Genomic DNA, 21,509 nt, shown 5'->3' on the forward strand with positions numbered 1-21,509 from the left:
AGTAGTAACAAGCAGGAGCTAACACACAAATCTATATCCAAAGCCCGTGACAGAACTCCTTCAAAAATTCACAGCACTCTTTAAACATGATTTACAAAAGGATGTGTTTCTCAGTGACAAATGGGCAGCAAACAAGAGGAAGAATTTTAATGAAGCTTCACAATATGCAAAGGCAATATGATGCTATTTACAAGAAACCCATGACTTTTGACTGAAATTTGTTTCAGGGGGAAGCCATGTGTATGTACAAGAACTGAGAAATTAGAACCTCGTGAGTCTCCCCATACCTTTTTTCTTCCCCTATGTTCCCTACAGCTGAGGGGCTGTTGGACATGGCATCCCCTTGTGAATGTCAAGGCTCCAGTATATAGAAAGATGCTTAGTGCAGCACATAATTCATCACAGATAAACTAAAAAGAAATAGCTGGTAATGGGGCACATTCTAATAATACAGAAGCACAAAAATAAATGTTAACCAAAAAGTAGAATTTATTGGTTACCTAGTACATGCAATATACTGTGATTAGTGCCTTACATGAAATACATCCTGTACTCTTCACGTTTATCCCTTTTTACGGATAAGAAAATTGAGGCTTAGAGAAATCGGGTAACCTTTCAAGGCCACACAGCCATGAAAAGCTAGAATTGGGATTAGACCCCAGGTAGTTTGCCTCTAGAACCCACACACTTAATTACTATGCCCCGTTGCCTCCCTGAGGGATAAGCTGATGTTTGGCTTGGTAGATAATCATTAAATAATTTGTTCTATTAAACCATACATGTGGTAGGCTCACACCATAATATTCAAAGTCTAAATTCATTCAGGGTGTTGATCAATGCTAACATCAGTGCCATATAACAGAATGATATATTCAGTGTGTTAGGAAAGATAAGTTCTTTTCAGGTGACTTAAAATGTCTCCACTCAACAAAAATGGGTCTTCAACCCTTGGCTGTTATCAGCTTTATATGCTGAAAAATTGCCATTTCTCCAGTCTCACCTGGCCTTCTTGTTTCATCATGCTCCTTCCAACCACAGAGAATTAGACATCCCTTCTGCTTGGAACTTGCCCCTTGTTTTTGCCTACTCATCTCTGACTCATTCTTCAGGCTCCAGTGCAATTATCACTTCTAAGAAAACTTCCCATGGTTCCCTCCAATAAGGACAAAAAAAATGTTGGTCACACTCACCATCTCAGCTCTACTACCTAGCACATTGCTTGACACATGGTATACATCAATGAAGGCATTTGTTAAATGAATGAATGAATGATTGGAAAACCAGTATTATTTCTGAACTAAGAGATAACAGGCACCCAGTTTTCACTTTAATTCTCAGGCTCCTTCCTGAGCTATAAAGGGAAGAGACTGAGCACCTCAGGGACAGCACCATACACACCATATCGAGCAATCATGTCAGACACTTCTGTCTTGTTTACCCCTTAGTGGATCCAGCAAATAGAGGGAGCAGAGGCTGCCCTGCATCAGAAAATGATGGAATTGGAAAGTGATATGGTGAGTACAAAGATGAGGTATCATAAAAATGAAGAAAAAATGACAAGGCAAATGGAGAAATGACTGTTTTCTACCAGTTTTATCTGTCTCTGATGAAGTTTGTAGCCTTCCCATTATTTTGTATACAGACTGCGGAACAAAATTCCCAGAAGTATTATTCAACAATTTCAAGTCGTAGTCTCTAAAAATATCAAGTTGTCTTTTTGTAATATTTCCAAAACTCATGCTGAAGAAAATTCAGTTAGGTGTTTTTTTTTCTTAGGTTAAATAATTTTTCTACCATATATAATTAGAGTAGAAATTACAGAAATGATGGATTTAATGCTGATTTTTAAAATCCCCAAGCTACCTTACACCTGTTAGGATGGCTACTATCAAAAAAAAGTTAGAAAATAGCAAGTGTTAGTGAGGATGTGGAGAAATTGGAATCCTTGTACACTGTTTATGGAAAGGTGCAATGGTATGTAGCCACTATGGAAAACAGTATGACAGTTGTTCAAAAAATTACACAGAGAATTACCATATGATCCAGCAAGATCACGTCTGTGTATATACCCAAAATAATTGAAAGCGGGGTCTCAAAGAGATATTGTATACCCATGTTCGAAGCAGCATTATTCACAATAGCTTAAACCTGGAAGCAACCCAAGTGTCTATCAACGGATGAGTGGTGTATATGTACAGTGGAATATTATTCAGCCTTTAAGAAGGAAGGAAATTCTGACACATGTTACAACATGGGTGGACCTTGAGGGCGGATTACGCTAAGTGAAATAAGCCAGACACAAAAAGACACATACTGTATGGTTCCACTTATATATTGTATCTAGAGCAGTCAAGGTCATAGAAGCAGAAGGGAAAATGATAGTCGTCAGGGACTCAGAGGAGGAGGAAATGGGGAGTTGTTTAATTGATACAGAGTTTCAGTTTTGCAAAATGAAGAGTTCTGAAGATTGGTTCCATAACAATGGCAATGTACTTAACACTACTGAACTATACACTTAAAAATGCTTAAGATGGTATATTTTATGTTGTGTGTATTTTACCACAATTAAAATTTTTTCAAATCTCCAAGCCTAAGAATTAGTCATTATTAACTTACAGCAATACATAGAATTTTATAGCTGTGCTGTCGTTAATATTATTATTACTAAAAAATAGGTAGTGATTCCTATCACGTTGGGGAATCCTATAGAACTCCTTGCAATCCTAAGAACAACAACTTAGACTGATATGGCAAGTGACAGCTTACACATCATTTGCTTATATTTTACACAGGGTTGGCATTTTACCAAGAGGTTAGTCTCTAAAGTCAAAGCATGTAATAAGAACTGTTTATATTCAAATACCCTTGAAAACTCTTTAAATGCACAAATGTTAACTATGCAGTCAGCCTGTACCAGACACTGTTCTAGGCACTGGAGCGCAGAGGTAATTAGGAAAATCACCAGCAAAATTACAGCATGCAGACATATAGTCTCTCAGAAGTCAATGCAATCAAGTCTCCTCCAGTGTTGTTCCTTCAGTTAAGCACACAAAGAAATAGTTGTCTGTGCTTGGGGCTATGTGGTACACTAAGGTATATTTTTAAATGCTATTGGCAAGATGCTCACAATATGAAAGGCACACAGAAACTGCGGACAAGCAGGGGAATGTCAGATTTCAGTCTCCCAGCTCACACTGGGATGTGGCACAAGCAGACACTCATTAAGTGGCATTGTGGGTAGAATCACCCCCACTCTCTAAATTGTCATCTATCTTTGTGCTAACTTGGTCGAAGTTATCTGTGTACAATTAGTAAAGTTTTCTATTATTGAATAAGTGGTTTTTTTATTACAACTCTGCTATATTACATTTCATAACATTCTTACAAAAATATACCATCACAATATATTTGCACAGATACGCTTATGAGTTAATGCCTTTTCGAAGCTATCTTAATCACATAGTCTTGGATTGGCATAGAAATCCTTTAAAGCATTCCATGTGGCCTGTTCATTTTATCTTTTATGCTTCTTCCCATTGGTTTTCACATTCTCTGTGTGAGACTATGAAAGGTGAAATATTTCCCTAACAGAGAAAATCTATGACCCTACAAACAGTGATTTGACTTGTGGTGGAATTAGAGAAAACATTGATTAATTCAATTTATATATCACTTTCTAGTTAATCAAGCTGACTCTTTATCAATATGGCCCTTTTTTATAGGAACAATTCTGCAAAATCAAAGGCTATCTGGAGGAAGAACTAGACTACAGGAAACAAGCTCTGGACCAAGCATACATGGTAGGTACACCAGGCAGTCAGGACACCTGGCGTGGTTACAATTATGTTCTGTGGAGTAGAGCATCCTACTTAATTTGCAAGCCACATACTTGAATAGACCACAACATGCAGCTCATTTATTCAGCGGTTTCCACTTCCAATTTTAAAACAAATATATCCCTAGCTCTTTGCTGTTATAATATTCTTAGAATACTTAATAAATATTTCATTATACTTCATTTTTAAAAAATTAAATGTCGCTATGTAATATTTTAATGAAAGACAGACTGGATGGCCGTGTAGATTAAAGAGAAATTCTATTCAATCAAATCCAGTGGTTTGGGAGCCTAATCTAGTGGTGGAATAATAAAGTATTTAATATTTGCTGTGTATATTTTTAATTCATTTATTTCTCACAACAACCCTATGAGGTATAGGTAATATTATTATTCTATATTACATATGAGGAAATGAAGGCTTAGAGAATGAAAGAACTCTGCCCAAATTGGTAAGCAGGTAGTGTATCAATCTGACTCCAGACATTGTGGCCTTAACTGCTGTAATCCAGCCATGATAAGTAAGGGTGTATCAGTCGATGGGCTGTGCTTTCTCTCTCCTACAGAAAATTATGCTGATTGTGGAAGCACATTTGACCCATTTCCCTGTACCAAATTCATAATGCATAATTCCTAATGTTGGACTGCAGCTTGCCTTTCTTTTTTCCATACACAAACATGACCGCCTCATTAATTTACAGTAATGACTCAAGAGAAGGAGAGAAAACTTAAAAGAGGAAGATTTCAAGGGTTGCTAGTAGAGGTTTTTATAATGCTTTCCTGGAAGCAGCCTGAGTCACTTTTGGGAAACGAGTGAAGCACTTAGCCCCTGCTTGTCACAAAGATGAAATAGTATTCCCCCTCCAAAATGAGTAGGAGATTCTGAGCATCGCTTGATGGGGAAAGGAGGAAATGAGAGCTGGTCACTAATTAGAGAATAAAGAAGGAGGTGATTTTCCCCACTCTTCCTACCCTTTCATCCTTGCCTCCCCTCCCTCTACATAAGATTAAGCTGTGTGTTTGTGTGTCCCACAGCTGAGTGCTCCTTCAGACAACTATATTTAACTTTAAAAAGATGAGATCTGCTTAGTCCAGGACAAGAGTTAGGAAAACATCCCTCACTGGGACATGTCCATTCACCTCTGTCAAAGTCACAGGGACTAAGATTATAGATTTTGGTAACTGTATCTGAAGCATATTTAAAAAAACAACAACAACTGGGATATAAGCAGCAGTAGACTCTTCATCTAAAAAAAGATAAGACTCAAGGAGGCATTTTATAGCTAGAGCAAGTGTAGTACTCAGAGTATTAAAAAACAAACCAACTCCAAAGACTCTAGGCTATTTCAGATCATATTTCCAATGTTTATTTTAAAGGAAAAATATGGAGACCATAGGCCATCTCTAAGTAGGGAGATGTGTCCTGTGAGAGAGAGGTGGCATTTTGTGCCTGAAATATATCTCCAATTTTAAGTATTTTATTCCAACTTAGAACACTTTGCAATATTTATTTATAAAAGTATGGCCACCATGATAGATGTCTTTAAATATTTAAAGAACTGTCAAATGGACGAGAGAACAAACTTATTCTCAGCTACATTTGAGAATAGAAGAATGTACAGTTATTATAACAAAGTAAGGACTTTCTAAAAATGAAAGGTATGTGAAATGGACAGGATCCCAAGAAAGAAAACAAATTCCCCATCATCAGGGAAGTTCACATATTGATTGGATGACTCTTATGGAATCTTATAAAAGGGATTATCAAAAGGGTAGTTAAGTTAGATAAGCTTTGAAATTTGTTTTATTGCTGTGATCCTGTAACACTAGAATAATACATCCCTCCTCATATACACATGTGTGTGTACAGAGCACACAGCATACGTAAATGCTAAGTTCCAAAGTTAGACTTTTCTAATTCTGTTTGCCAGAGGATCCAGGAACTAGAAGCTACTTTGTACAATGCTCTGCAGCAAGAAACTGTTATCAAGTTTGGTGAATTATTAAGTGAAAAACAGCAAGAGGAGTTGAGGACGGCAGTAGAAAAGTTACGGCGGCAGATGCTGAGGAAGAGCAGAGAGTATGACTGTCAGATTCTTCAGGAGAGAATGGAGCTCTTACAGCAAGCCCATCAGGTGAGGACTGAGTCACTACATCTGTGTAGGCTTGGGACTAAGCAAATGGGGCTTAGTACTAAGTACATGGTATTGAGTATGGGTATGGAGAAGCCCAGGAGATATAAGTTATTTTCAGAGAGTAAAATAAATAGCTATTGTTTTCCACCTTCACTCAGATATAGGATGACAGTTTTGTAATGATTCAGTCTTAAAAAACTTGGCATTTCAGAAGCATTGCATATTGCTACATTTTTCCAATACTTTGTCATGAAATACCCTTTGAATCTCATGGGGCCTGGTTACCTCCCTTATGCAAGGAAGCAAGACTCTCTTCAGGGCAGAAATAATGCTTCCCTTCTGTTACTCATCGCAGTCCGTAACCTAGCCTGATCAAATAATCTGAATGGGCTGAAAGAGAACAAGGGCCTTTCCCTTTATTCCCAGAACCAACAGTGACAACAACAGAGCCTGGAAGCTGCTGCTTACTTCCTGGAATTTGCTGTATGTCGGGAACTAAGCTCAGGGCTCTACTTATATCATTTAATTTACTCTTTACAATAGCCTACTAGGGTAAGTATTCTTATTATCCCAATTTAGGAAATTATGATACTGAAGATGAGTGCTTCAGTGATTTGCCCAAGATGACACAGATAGTAAGCAACAGAGCCAGGATTACAACCCAGGTCAGCCTGACTCTGAGGCCAATGCACTACACTGCACTACACTGTCGTATGCAGCTTGAGTCGTATGATTTATATGCTTCATCTAGACCAGCAAGGCACAAAAGAGACACCCAGTATTGATTTATAGCCAAAATTCTTAATTCCAACTCTTAGTTCATGTCGTAGCTTGAAGGGTGAGGACTAGAGCCCTGGTCAAAAGGTAGATTCCATAAGAATTGCAAATTGAAAGTGCCAGCCTGTAGTATTTGGTACTCAGAAGCTGTAATGAGCAGCTGGTACAACATCCAGATGTGCCATTCAAGAAGTAATGTGGTCATCAGAGGTCAAGGTGAGTGGAAAAGGAACAGGGGTTATTTTATGACATCTAGAAGAACAATTTGTGGGGAACATGACACTGAGCACACTTCAGATGTAGCAAGGAGCTTTATGGATCTTTCTAGGCTAACAACAGATTACCCAAGTTAACAGGGAACTCTGGGGCCATTTGTCCCAGAGATGATGAACACATACATGTTTGTTTCAATGCCCCTTCAGATTCCATCATAAATGTTTTGGTTTTGACCCTGGAAAGAATTTTTTAAGCCTTTAATAATAAACTCTATGCTGTGTATGACTCCACTCATATGAGGAATTTAAAAATGTGGACTAAGAGAACAGTTCAGTGGATACCAGGGGAAAGATGGGGTGGGGGGTGGGCACAAAGGGTGAAGTGGTGCACCTACAACACGAATGACAAACATTAATGTACAACTGAAATTTCACAAGATTGTAACCTATCATTAACTCAATAAAAAAACAAAAAAGGGAAAAAAAATAAAACAGACAACATTCTGGCAAGCCAAAAAATAAAAATAAAAAATAAACTCTATGGCATCATTGCATTACTGAAGGCGTCCTTTTCTTCTATCAGGGAAAGAAAGTGTTCTCTGCTTAAATTTCTTATGCTGCAGCAGCATTTAATTAATTTCAACAAATCAGGAGTTGTGTTAGGGAACCACAGAAGTGTGATGCACAAATAGTTATCTAAATTTATTTATAATTAAAACCTTGTCATCTCTTTTGAGTCTCTCTTTAATCAGCTAATCACTCCTGAAAGAGATGGTATTGCTTGTTTTGTTTTAAGTTATCCAGACTGAGCTGATAGGTGCATCACATTTCTAAGCCTCAGAGCATTCCATGGACATTTCTATCTCCCAAACAAATGTTTATGAGAATATGACTTTTCTAGTTATTTCCTACTCTTCTTCTTCCCTTATAACCAGTAGCTGTGAGAGAATTATTCCAGAAAGCATTGGCCAAGATTTGTCATGTATAAGCATGTAATCCAGTCTAAATTCTAGAGGATTTCATTAACAATTTATTAGACATTTATGTATGAATGTTTCAGAGTGGACTCATATGAAACGTACCTAACTATGCATTCTGCTCCTTCCTTCTCCCTTCCCTCGCCATCTGCCTGTCTTGATCAGTAGAATCTCCATATCCCAAAGCACTCAGACGGGAAACCCTGGAGTCTTCTTGGCCCTTTGTCACCAATAGTTAATGTAGCACTAAATCCAATTGGCATTTCCCCTGAAATGTTTTTGAAGCTGGTCCAGTTTGTCCACACTTGTTACCCCAGCCATCTGCAGGCCCTTTCATTACTGCAACAGCTTCCAGGTGCTGCCAGATATCCTCTGAGGTACCCCGACTCCATCATCTATGCATTTATTCAGTCAGATGTTTAAACATGCTTCCTAGGCATTAGATACCATGCTAGACAGAGAGAATTCACCAGGGACCCCTGCCTTTACAAAAGTGCAAAGAATGGACCCTGCCTTTACAAAGCTTGGGATCTGTAGATGGAGAACAAAGGAGATCAACACAAAGAAAAATAATTATGATATCTCTTGATAAGTTACATAAAAGAATCATATGCAGTACACCGTGGGGACAACTTCCAGCTCTCTTGTCTTCAGTTCGTCTGCATATCACTGCAGATTCTTGTCACCTTTCCTGATGGTACCTTCTTCCTCAAAAGCCTGCATGATCCCCATTTCCAGTTGAGTCTAGTCCTATGCAGGTCTCTCCAGGTTCTTCATTATCTGGCAACTCCTCCCCCAGAAATCCTGATGTGAGACAATCTCCAGAGTATACCTTCCTCTCTACTCATGCAAGAGTCTTCCTGATACCACTTGGGCCATGACATCCCACCTCTAAGCCTTTGTCTGCATGATTACTCACCCTCAAATGCCCTTCCATGTCTGCTGCATTTATCCAAATGTTCTCATTTTTCCAGTCTCAGTTTAAGATCCACCTCCTTTAGGATGCTCTCCCTGATGAAAATAATGGACCGCATACTACTGAAAGATCTGCATTCCATACCATATTATAAACTCATTCAAAACCATTTATTGAAGCCCTTCTTGTGCCAGGTGTTGGGGATGTGGTGGTGGATAAAGATATAAAGGTCACTGCTCTCATCTATCCTACAGATGAAGAGGGACAAAGCAACAACACAAATGAACAATGACCGAGGCAATTTCAGAGACTGACAATAAGTGCCAGGAAGAAAATTATACAACGTGTGTGTGTGAGTTTGGAAGTAGGATTGGCCACTTTAGACTGTCTGGTCAGAGCACACCTCTTTAAAGATGTCTAAAACTCAAAGAACCAGCCACACAAAGATCTCGGCAAAGTGTCACAGAAGATCAAGACAGCGGAGGCTAAGTCTCTATTGTGGGAAAGTTTGGAATATTCAAGGAACAGAGAGAAGGCCAGTATGGCGGGAGCACACACAGCCAAGGTGTGGTTGACAGGAGGTGAAGGTGGAGAGGTGAGACAGGGCTAGATCAATCACGTAGGGCCTTGAAGGGTTTGAGTTCTATTCTGAGTGCAACTCGGCCAACTCTGCCTCCTTACTCTTCCTCATCCCTAAAACCCAGAGACTGCCTTGATCATTTCACATTTTAAGGATTCACACTGGCTGCCCTAGATGGATGGAGAATGGACAAGATTAGAAACAGCAGGAGCCAGCAGTAAGCTATCACAGCAGTCCTGATGGGGGACAACAGTGACCTGATATACTTGGTAGTGATAGAGATAAAAAGCAAGTAAAAAAGGGATCTATTTTGGGCCCAACAGGGTTTCCTATTGAATTGGATGGCTAGCGGATGGGAAGGAAAGAGAAACAAAGCATGCAGCACACAGTGTAGTGTAACTAAGTCATTTAATAAATACGTATAGGCAGCTCCTTTGTGCTAAATACTGTACTAGGTATTAGAGATTGGTGATGAAGTTATACATGGTTTTGCAATGTTTACCTTTTCTACTTAATTCGTTTTTCCCTGTTCATGTTTTAAATTTTGTCTCCCCATCTGGATCTGATAGTTCTTTGAGGTCAGGAATGAATTGATGTCTTATCTGTATTCTCCATGACATCCAGCACAGTCCTGAACTTGTAAGAAGATGCCCAACAAGCACAGATTTGATGACTGAATAGATACTGCAGTAATCTCATATGTCCATGATTCTATAGATACAATACTAGCCTCCACATCCAGTAGACATACCAAGGAATTACTTGCACACTCAAGGTAGAAATATCTAGCAAATTTATTCTTTTACCATGTAGCTTTGGAGCATGAACAGCACTATGGAAATAAACACAAGCACACGCCTCACACACATACACACACTATCAGAATTCCAGTCCCATTTCCTTCTCCAGCATTCATTGTCATATAATTTCAAGGTCAGCCTTGTTGGTCTCTCTGACCAAAACACACCATCCTCTCCTGCACCAACCTCAACCTCTTTCCAATAAAGCAGGATTTCTCAGTCTTTGCACTACTGACATTTTGGGCCGGACGATTGTGGTGGGCTGTCCGGTTTATCACAGGCTACTTAGCAGCATCCGTGACCTTTGTCCATTAGATGCTAGTTGAACTCGCCCCCAATTGTGACAGTGATCACGTGTAATTCAAAAATGTCCAGACAATTAGATAGTGGTGATGGTTGCACAACTTTGTGAATATACTAAAACCACATTGTACACTTTAAAATAAATTAACTAACTTAAAAATGTCCAGACATTGCCAAATGTCCCCTGGGGGGCACAAGCATCCCCAGATGAGAACTACTGTTTTACAGGGAGGGAGAGATGATTTCCAAGTTCAGATATTCTTTGTTCTAGCTTCCCTTTTTTCTCTCCACATTGCATTATAAAAACCTCTCTTTCCATGTTTTCACCCCATTTAGCTTCCAGTGTTTTCTTCTCAGACTCCAGTACTCTATGTTCTAATTATTCCCAAAAGAGGCATTAAATAACAAGCTTACACTGTGTGAGCATGTGCTGTGAACATAAAAGGCCTTTAGATTACCAGAGAGAAGTTTGAAGACTGCTTTTCACTTCCAAATAATTGTTTATGTAATGTTGATTTCAAATCTGCACTATTTAAATTACTGGAATTTTGTTATATTGTTGACAGGTAAGTTCAAAGACAGTTCTGGAAGGTTTTGGTCTTTCAGACGTATTTGTGCTATTTTTGTTATGTTTGGTTTTTTTCCTAATTGATCAGTTTCCTCCTTGGAATTTTTGTCAAAGTGTAATCTCTACTTTGTTTGTTTTATGAGAACTGGCCAATCGTGTTTTGTGAGGAAATTCCACCCTGAAACAGAGTTGAAATGAGATTGAAAAGCAAGGGTAGCAAAAACAATGGGATTGTTTATATTTGTGTTCATCAGCCTTAGCCATTTTTCACTGTGGTAATAAACAACCAAAAAATCTCAATTCAAGTGGTTTACAACAAAGGTTTCCTGCTCACTAGTTCTGGGACCTTCTGCTGTCTCCACAAGGATGCGGCATTCCCGTATCTCACTCCAGCACACATTCCACTGGGCAAAACAGGTCTAACGGCGAAGCCCAAGGACAGTGGGGAGGGGACTGTCCTTCTCTCACAGGGGAGGGACCTGTAGGGATAGGCCCGGTGGAGAGAGGTGGCAAATATTTTTTAAATGTAATCAATGACAATGATTTTCCACCACAAGTGCCAGTAACTTTTGAAACATGCAACCACCTCTGGGTTTGGAAAAACATACGTGATGTTTCCAGCTGTTAGTACTAATGTTAAGGTTTTTATAGAAAGTTTTCTGTTTTACGTCAGGGAACAATCTTTTTGTTCAACTTAACACCCCCTAATGCCTTTTTTTTTTTCTTTCTTCAGAGAATCCGTGACTTAGAAGATAAAACAGACATCCAGAAAAGACAAATAAAAGACTTAGAAGAAAAGGTATCAAGTTACATTTGATATCTATTTCATTCTTTGTTTTTTTAATCAGAAAATAGTATGGATTTCTCTCACTGAGTGTTCCTTCTTTCCTCTCAGTTATTGTATATCTTGCACAGGCAGGTGTAGCCACAGTAAATGTGACTTCACCCTCAGCCAGGCCCAGGGTTCCAGCAAAGGTTGTGCCTTCAATAACCCATAGCCTTCACATTGCTGCCTTTGTGTGGGTTGCTATTATCTTCTATACGTGTTGTTTTTGTTTTGGTTTTCTTGGTGTTTTTTTTAAAGATTGGCACCTGAGCTAACAACTGTTACCAATCCTCTTTTTTTTTTTCTGCTTTTTCTCCCCAAATCTTCCCAGTATATAGTTGTATATTTTTTTAGTTGTGGATCCTTCTAGTTGTGGCATGTGGGACTCAGCCTCAACATGGCGTGATGAGCGGTGCCATGTCCACGCCCAGGATCCAAACCAGTGAAAACCTGGGCCGCTGAAGCAGAGCGAGAGAACTTAACCACTCAGCCACGGGGCCAGCCCCTTTTTTTTTGTTTTTTAACGTCATTTTCCCCCTTCCTCATCTTCATTTCCTTTCCAAAAGTTTCTTTTGAGTTTTGTTCCTCTCCTTTGCTGTTTCTTTTCAAATTCTTTGTAGCACCTTAAAAGAATCTTTCCCATTATTGTTCGTAAAAGGTTCTTTTTTCTTTGTGCTGCAATTTCACCTCAATAATAAGTTCAGAAATTTAGATTGACACATAATTATGCCCTCATGTCACTTCCCCAGTGGTCTAAAAGAGTAACTGCTTCTTCTAAGTCGGCCAACACTTTTTGGGGGTAAAGCATAGTAGTTCTCAAAAAGGGCATTTTGAAATGTGTGTGTGGTGGGAGAAGGGACAGGGCTCAGGCAGGGATGCAGAACAAGATGCAGTGAGTTAAACAGTCTTGCACAACATAGAATTATCCTGCCCAAAATACCAGGAGTGCCCTGCTGAGGAACACAACAAGGATGGCAAGAGGTTTTCTCTGGAGTTCCAGTCTGATTGACTGAATTCTTGTGTTGCAAAAGAATCTAGTTGTTTTGCAGTATCTTCCATGGGCACCCAAGGAGAAAATAGCAAACCATCTGCCATTTCTGAGTCAATGATTAGCATTTGGTTCCTCCCAAATTGCTTCTGTAGTTGTCCACATATGTGATATCAGAGGGAGTTGGGAGGGTCCGGTAGCCAGACCATCAGCCCCCTGGATTCTGATGTAGGCTGGGTCTTCAGGTACTTGTTTGACCTTGGGTAAGTGACTTCGCCCTCTGTGTCTTAGTCATCTCTATAAAATAAGGATTATAACACTAGCCCTCACCTCCTCTCCTGGGTTCCATGAAGAAGAAATGAGATCACTTATGTGAAAATTAGGAAAGACTAAGAAAGTAAGTCAAATTTAAAAAGTATGATTTTTTAAATTTCTAGCATAAAGTACACATCTTATGAAAATTTGAAATTTGAAGTTTTCCTCATTCCAGAAGTGTGCTAGTTAGTTCCACGGAATTGAATGAGGCAAAGATGAAATGCAATGAACCAATGACTGAGTTTAATTTCCCAGCATTTGGCAGGAAGACCTACAGAAGGATTATTCCACAGTCTCTCTGGTTGTCAAAGGACATACCTAACATCTTCCATTTTCCGCATTTTTGAGTGTCAAGTTCTTGGCTCTAGTCATTCTCTCTGCTAATTCTTAAACAGTCCTGGGACTGCTGAAGGAGGAAGTCACGGTTAAGACAGTTCTGCCCCAGAAACTTTAGTTCAGTTTAGTTCCCACTCAGCTGAGGAAAAACAAACAAACCAAAAAAGGGAATTTTTTTATATCTGTCAGTGTCACCACCCTAGCCATTCCCTTAATAAACCCCATGGACATGTTCGGAGGAGAGGGATTGAGATTATGTTTACTGTCAGAATTCAGTGTGAACTTTTCATTTCACGTGTCTGAACTTCCTAAATATTTATGATAATGAGGTAATGTACTTAACAGGAACTAACTATCCTTTAGCTATCAAAGCAGCATATTCCACATGTAGTAGTAGATTAAGCCACTTCAAAAACAATCCAGTTGGTTTCTGTTGAGAGATTTGAATGAGACATGAGGTTTATAATGCACCTTCTATTTGTTTGACCTCAATTCTACTCATCCACAAGCCTAATAAAAAGGCTAACGTTCACTATGTCTGAGATATTCTTCATTCTTTCCTTTGGGGTACCTGAACACTCCCTGAGGGTACCTAGAATATTCCTTCTTTGTTCCTGATTCCCATGCACACGGTATAAATCAGGTGATCACCACCAACATGGCATAATTACTTCAGATGTGCAGCACTTGACTGTGTCCAGAGCACTCCCACGTCACCTCATTTGATTCTCATAACTAAGCTGTGAGACAGACACAGCAGGTATCATGATCCCCTCTTCTACAGATAGTAAAACAATGGCTCACAGGGATTAAACAACTTTCCAAGATCGTATCAGCAGTCTATGGAAATCAAGACCAGAGGTCAGGGCGTCTGACTCGAAGTGCCACAGTCTGCCACCATACTGCGTAGACTAAGAATCTCACTGCAGACTAAGTGATGGGCTTCTACTTATGCCCAGAGAAGTAGTGTCGATGTCTGACCTTCTCACAGGAATAGTAGAATCCTTCCATTTCTCTCCTCCATCCTCTCCTGCTATACTTACCATCATATCACTCTCCGTCTTTAAGGAATGAACAAAAAGGACAGAGTTTCTGCTTTTCAGATGCATAGAATGTCACCAATACATGGCTCTTAGCACCATATGTGTAACTGGTTCCTACAATTTTGCCATAGTGAAGCAAGAGCCTGATAAGCAGTGGGATTAAATGAAATATGCAAATAACATGCTAATATGAGATGCTATACATACTCCTTATTCAAAGATGTCACATCCAACAGGATGCTCCAGAAGTGTGATAATGAGGCGAAAGACTTCATGACTCTGTAAGAATAAATCACCAAGGAAATTGACATTTGAAAAAACGGATCTGATCTGTGACCTTTTATAATTCGTATACAGTTGGTTGTATACCAGAGCTACTCAAGCATGTTGACCATTCAAGCACCTGCTTCTCCAGTGAAGTTCTTGATGTAGAGAGACAAATCAGACTCCATTTAACTTCTATGAGACGAATAAAGAGAAATCTATCTCAGAAGCATGACAGGCTGCACCAGCATCATGCGTTCATTATCCAAAGTGTCCACTGATGGATAAGCATATTTGGTACCAAGAGCATGACCACACATCCTCACTCATCCAGGACAGACCCAGTTTATACCTGTTGCCCTGAGGTAATTACTAATAGTGTTCCCTTTCCACCTCAGGAGTGTCCCACTGTGGATAACTGATCATATGCTTACCCTACACATTCTTTCTGCCGTGCCTTAGTCCTAAAACCTAACACATTAACCAAACAATGATAGCATGGAGTGGTTAAGTATATGCTCTGATCATATTTTGTGTTTTGGAAATACCCTCCCACACATTAAAAATAGAAACAATAATGTGTAATAGAGTAGGACTTAGGAGGTCTCAATTCTAGGCTTCGCCATACCATAAAATTATGTGAAATTAGTCTATCAATTAACTGCTTTGTGCTTTTTTTTCTCACTAATAAAATTAGAAGCTTAGACCAATTATTTGTTAGAGGCCCCTCAGAATTCTAAAATGTGTGAGTTGACGTTAGTTGAAGGCAAGTTATTCATTGCATTGCTTTACCTTTAGATAAATAAAAGGTATGTGTTTTTTTTTAAACAAAAGGCACTTGGTGTGTATGTGAGAAGTGGTCAGACTTGAGCAATGTGGGAAAGCTGAGGTTCTGAACTACCTGAATGGCACTACAGAAACTCAGGTTTACACAATCTTCTTCTTTTTCTTCTGCAGTTTCTGTTCCTGTTCTTGTTCTTTTCTCTTGCCTTTATTCTATGGCCTTGATGTCAAGGTGCCTCTTAAAGGTAAGACTCTATTTAATTCTCAAAATGTGGTTTTAAGAGGTATTTGATGTGAAGGATGCTGCCTATAGTAGTTACTATGCCTGTGTTTTTTTAAAAAATGTGTGCTTGGTTTGGTTAGCTTAGATGCTGTAAAATGAGAAACCGATTCAATCCGTTTGGGTGACTATTAAAGAAATAAAGCAAACCTGACGTATGATGGAAATCAAGAATTTTTTCCTAGTTAACTGTATTGCTTTGGGAAATCATGATGTCAGTGGATCTCAGTATTTTTATCATAGGCTCTCATTACACGGAAAAGTTACTGCTATATCTGCAAAGTAAAGAAATATATTTTAAGTATGTCTTCCAGCTTGAAAATTCTGATTCTGTAAATCTAACAAACTACAAATGACTGGGTTTTTTTTAACCCTTTCTCCCAGTCCCTCTTCATCAGAACTCAGGAAAGTGGGCTATTAAGTGAAATTGATTTTTTTTCAAATAAGGTAATTTTCTATTTCAATTTAGGAAAATAAAAATAAAAGAAGCAGGCCTTGCCCCATGGCTGAGTGGTTAAAATTTAGCACGGTCCACTTCAGCAGCCTGGGTTTGTGGGTTTGGATCCTGGGCATGGACCTACTCCACTCACCAGCCATGCTGTGGCAGTGACCCACATACAAAGTAGAGGAAGATTTGCACAGATGTTAGCTCAGGGCTAATCTTCCTCAAGCAAAAAAACAAAAAGGATTGTTAGCTCAAGGCACATCTTCCTCAGCAAAAAGAAAAAGAAAAAAGAAAAGAAGAATCCCATTATTACTAAACTATCAAGTCCACATCTCATCAATACATGTATAAATAATCTTAGACAGTGATTCTCAATGCTCTTAAAAATACAGATTCTGAGTCCTTACTTTTGACTTAATGAATCAGATTTCTGGAGACGGAGGTGAGATAGGGGGTGGGAAAGGTGGAGAGCAAGGATTGATTTATGTTTGTAACAAGCATACCAGGTGATTCTGATGTCTACCCAGGTACAGAAACCACAAATCTTGATACCATTATTTAAAAATGAGGAAGGGCTAGCTGCTATTCGAAATCCATTTATCATGGTCTGTGTCAACTCTGGTGACCCTGTTAAGGTGTATTATGCAGGGATCTCTCCTGGACCTCATGTTATTTGACATTTTCTATAGCAAGCTGAAAAATGGAGAAGAGACAGTTTCTCTCTCCGTTGTGTCAAGTCTGTTACCTGGATGTATAACAGATGAGCAAAAGTGCTTTGGCATGACCCGATACCAGGGAGGAGTCAAGCAGGTAGCAGGCAAGAGACAGATAGCTAGAAGTAAGGAAGAAAAAGGCTCGGCTTGTTGACAGGTAGTAAAAGCATATTGCAATTAACCACAAAAATATTTTTCCTACTAAATTAATGATTTATATTCTGCTCTTAAACCTAAGACTAACTTAAATTATATACTCTCCCTCAAATGGAGAGACTCGTGCTTTTCTTTTAGCAATTACCTAAGTCATTACTGTCAGTGATGATCTAAAGTGGCCCCGTGCTCCCAAGAAGGCACCCTTACCGCTCGCAGTGGTTGCTGACTAAATAACTCAGTTCAATTATATTGGGGCTTTTACCATAAGTGGGGGAGCCCCAGGCACTTTCAGGAGATAGCATCTGCCCATGCATTCTGTATATTTATTCTAAGTGAATAGCGTACCATTAATTTTTCCACATCCAGCAGTTATACAGGGAGACAGAGGAAAGAAGAAAATGAGAGGAGTAGAAAAATAGCTATCACCGGGTTAGATGTTATAGCCAAGTTATGAGGTCCCATTGAAAACCCTCCCCTTCTGAGCTCAGGGAGAATCTTCCTCAAACAAAAAAAAAAAGCGTAGGATTGGCAGTGGATGTCAGCTCAGGGTGGATCTTCCTCACCAAAAACAAAAGAGAAAAAGATGCTTTAAGTTATGTGTGTTTCTATACAAAATAAATACGTAAACACAAAAAGTCTTTTACTTACAAACTTTCAATTTGTTTTCTCTCAGAGATAAACCTTCAATTCTGTTTCAAAGCACATATGTGTCATTTCTGCCTATCACGACTGAAGGAAAGCCCATCATTTGAGTAAAACCATGCTGGTTTTAAAAAAACAAATGGACTTATAGGCAGTCTCCCAGAACGACTGATGTATGATTTCTACAGCAAAGCCAGGTTTATTCAAATTTGGCATTCTGAATAACTGAAGTGGGTCACCATAGATGACCAATTTTCAATGAGCTAATTTTCAATTAGCTATAAACTAAGACTGTGTAGAATATAAATTCATCTTTGACTCAAGAGGCCCTTCTGGATATTATGGAACCTCAGGGATTCTTGTGAATGAGTTGCTTACTAGCACTGAGCAGTAGTTTCCTCTTCTGTAAAACAGCCATCGTAGCTCTTGTTTCTGAGAGTTGACTACACGCCAGCAGACTCTAAGTCAGTGAATGCCATGATGCCACATCTGACTTGTGACTCTAGTGTTCAAGTACCTACCATACTTCCTGGTTCCTGGCTGATGAGCAGAGTAGGTCCACACCTGGGATCTGAACGTGTGAACCCCAGCCGCTGAAGAGGAGTGTGTGGAACTTTAACCACATGGCCACGGGGCCGACCCCCTTAAAGCATCTTTTATATATGTTCAGATCAGTTCTCTTCTTTACAGGGAATATGGGGATATTATAGCTGTAACTAGTTGTTTGGGGCTCTCATCTCAGTGGAATGTAATTATGAACACAATCTATTTTCTCAAAACATGGCTTTCCCTCAGGTTCTGTCTTACTTCCCTCTCTGATCCTTTAATTAATTCTTAGCTAGGTTGTTTCCCCAATTTTTGTTACCTTTGGTTCTTGAAAGTCTAGCCCAATTTAAAAATTCAATTGCAGACTCTGTTTAATCTCATTTCTTGCCCTCTCCCCAGTGGAGGAGGAGGGTCACCGTCTGGCTGTGAGAGATCTTTTCCCTTTTCCTTCTTCAAGGCTCAGCTCTTCTGAAGAGCAGGGAAGAGGAAGAGGGAAAGGGCAGCGTGCCTCTCACCTCCCCTGGAGTGGCTTGGCCCTCTTCCTGGTGGTTGATGCTGTTTCTCTGGCTAGTACCAACCAGCTCTTGATGTCTTTTCTATGAGAGCTGTTGAAAGACTGGCCATTTGGGGGACATATGTGTGAGTTGTTCAGGAGCCATGCAGGGCATGCCCACTGCTCTTTGCCCTGACAGGCTGAGGCCCAAGCCCTTCCACTGCCCTTCTGGATCCCATCATTGGTGGTACTAGCTGCAGCGTCTTGCTGGGAGCGAACTACTGCCCCTGTCTCCACCCTGCCATCCCTCTCCAGTTCTCTGCTCAGAGAGACAGAGGATGAGCAATAGGTGAGCGTTGCTCTGTGTTTGAGCCATAGAAGGCGAGTCTGCTTCCTGCAGCCACCACCAATCTCTATGGCTTTTGGCACCATCCCCTCCCTCCCACGTTGTACTCTCATCCCACCCACTGAACTTCCTTCCTCCCAGTTCTCCTCTGTGACTCTTTCACTCTTTCATCCTGGTCTAATCTAGCCTTTGGGAGCAAAGTAGCTCTGCAAATACGAATTCCAAATATTTCTGACTTGCACTTATGGTGGGAATTTCTTTGAATCTCTAGTTTGCCTCTGCGTGGTGGACTGGAAGTGTCCTTGGGGTCCTAAGTGCCTCCTTTTCCACCACTTTGGATCTTGGTCACCATTTCTGGGGCATCAGTAAAATCCTGCTACAGAATTAGTATCTTTATTTTATAGGTGGGGAAATTAAGGCTTGGCGAAGTTACAGAACTTGTCCTTGGACATACAGTGAGCAAATGGAAATCCCATTTTCTCCATCCATGTCAGTCAGACTCTAAAGGTCATGTCCTTAAGCAGCACATAATAGCATGTCCTCTGTGCCATTTCCGGCTTTCATTGGAAGAGGCCTTTATGTCCTAAACTTCTAGCCAAGTGAAAACCCAGACATATGGACTCAAAGAGGAACAGGGCGGGGAATCCTGACTGGCATAGTCCAAGGAAGGACCTTTTCAGGGACATGTCTGGGGGCAACCAGGGAACCTGTGTGACAAATTTTCCAGGGAATCCCCAGGTCAGGACCTTAGGGTGGAGACCATGGGCCATTGGATACAATTGTTGGGGAGGAAATATGGCATAAAAGTAAGTTACTCAAGGGCATAGACAAACCTGCTTTTAAAATAATATCTTAAACTGATATTTGGGGGCATGGCGATTCAGTTGAGCTTCTTAAGGCATTGCCTTGGAGAGCCCCAGAGGAAAAGGCAATAAGGATAATAGCTAATATTCCAGGCCACTTACGATGAGACAAGAACTGTTAGTTGCTTTATATGCATTGTTGCAACAGCTCTTAAAAATAGATATTTCTCTTTTCTCATTTAGAATTAAAGTAATTAGCTTAGAGACTTTCTTTATGTAACATATACAAGATCATACAGCTCAAAGAGGTGGTTAAGAATAAATTTCTTTTTCTTTAAAAAAAGAGTTTGTTTTTTTCTGTTTCAGTTATTGACAGAAATGATGATTAAAGAATTTTCCCCTCTGTTTTACAGAGTAACCGAAAACATGGATAAGACCCCAGAAAGGCAAATGCTTCTAAACCTTCAAAGATGGCAGAAATGTTTACAGCAGTGAGAGGGAGATTAAAGCTAAGAACTACCCTGTAGCCAGGACTACAACTGTGTATTTTAAAGCCATTATTCAAGGTTTCTTACTTGACAGTTCCCACATGACCCTGTTGAAAATCTACAATATATGCTGCATTTAATGAAACATGTATATGTCAAACCAGAAGAAAAGAACTATAAACATATATTGTGTAAAGAAAAAATTCAGCAATGGAAAACAGTTTCAGCAGATCAAGCAAAGATGTGTCTTGGGCATGGAACCAAAGTTACAAAGAAACATTCTACCCCTGCTGTGCAGGGGGGTCATTTTAATGTAACACCACACCCCATGGAAACACTAGTCCTGAAATAAACATCATTTTAAAAAATCAAAACAAAAAAACAAGGGTGGGTGGGGAGTGAAGCACGAGGAATACCTATGAGGAGCTATTTACAATAAAATGTTTCATTTGAAAAGTCTGGTTTCTTACTACAGGGATTTGCTTTTCCGTCTTTATTATTGTTTAAAACTCAGGAACAGAGACATCTGCAATGTGAATGGGAAGGAAAAAATTCTCTCTCCAATTTGTTTTTTCTGCAAAAGGTGGAGCTTATGGAATGCATTCCACAGATGACAGATGAGAAGTGGATCACAGTGACCCCAACTAAACTGGCAACTAAGGCGAAGGACCCAGGCGAATGTAACATAAGAAATAAAAGCAGATTTGATGCTTCTTTGGCCTTCTGTCACATCTGTGTTCCTCCACAAGCAACAGACTGATCTCATTCATATTGAAAATTAAGAAGAAGATGCTCTAAGTCACAAGCTCCCTGACACAGTTCTGTTTAGAATGCCAACGTCGCTAGGGAACATGGGCCAGAGAGCATCTCTGAATCTTCCAATTTCCAAAATACTGGTTTTCAAGTGGCTGCTTAAAATTGCCTGCATAAATATAT

The 21,509-nt window shown here is 39.7% G+C and overlaps 1 protein-coding gene across 3 annotated transcripts in view; it reads left to right on the forward strand.

Annotated features, from left to right (window-relative positions):
• The window catches only part of JAKMIP2 (janus kinase and microtubule interacting protein 2), a 146,228-nt gene extending 124,936 nt beyond the window's left edge, over window positions 1-21,292 (forward strand). For 2 of the 3 annotated variants that reach the window (XM_014854809.3, XM_014854810.3), the window contains 6 exons: window positions 1,446-1,514; window positions 3,723-3,800; window positions 5,767-5,970; window positions 11,840-11,905; window positions 15,836-15,906; window positions 20,499-20,571. In XM_014854809.3, the coding sequence (XP_014710295.1) occupies window positions 1,446-1,514; window positions 3,723-3,800; window positions 5,767-5,970; window positions 11,840-11,905; window positions 15,836-15,886 (468 nt within the window). In that variant the 3' untranslated portion in view covers window positions 15,887-15,906; window positions 20,499-20,571. Of the gene's footprint in view, window positions 1-1,445; window positions 1,515-3,722; window positions 3,801-5,766; window positions 5,971-11,839; window positions 11,906-15,835; window positions 15,907-20,498; window positions 20,572-21,156 lie in introns of those variants that run through there. The other variant, XM_070517244.1, reaches the window with a different exon arrangement.
• The last annotated feature ends 217 nt before the right edge of the window (window positions 21,293-21,509 follow it).

The sequence above is a fragment of the Equus asinus genome, chromosome 9 (genome assembly GCF_041296235.1).
Source record: "Equus asinus isolate D_3611 breed Donkey chromosome 9, EquAss-T2T_v2, whole genome shotgun sequence".
Classification (NCBI taxonomy): Eukaryota; Metazoa; Chordata; class Mammalia; order Perissodactyla; family Equidae; genus Equus; species Equus asinus.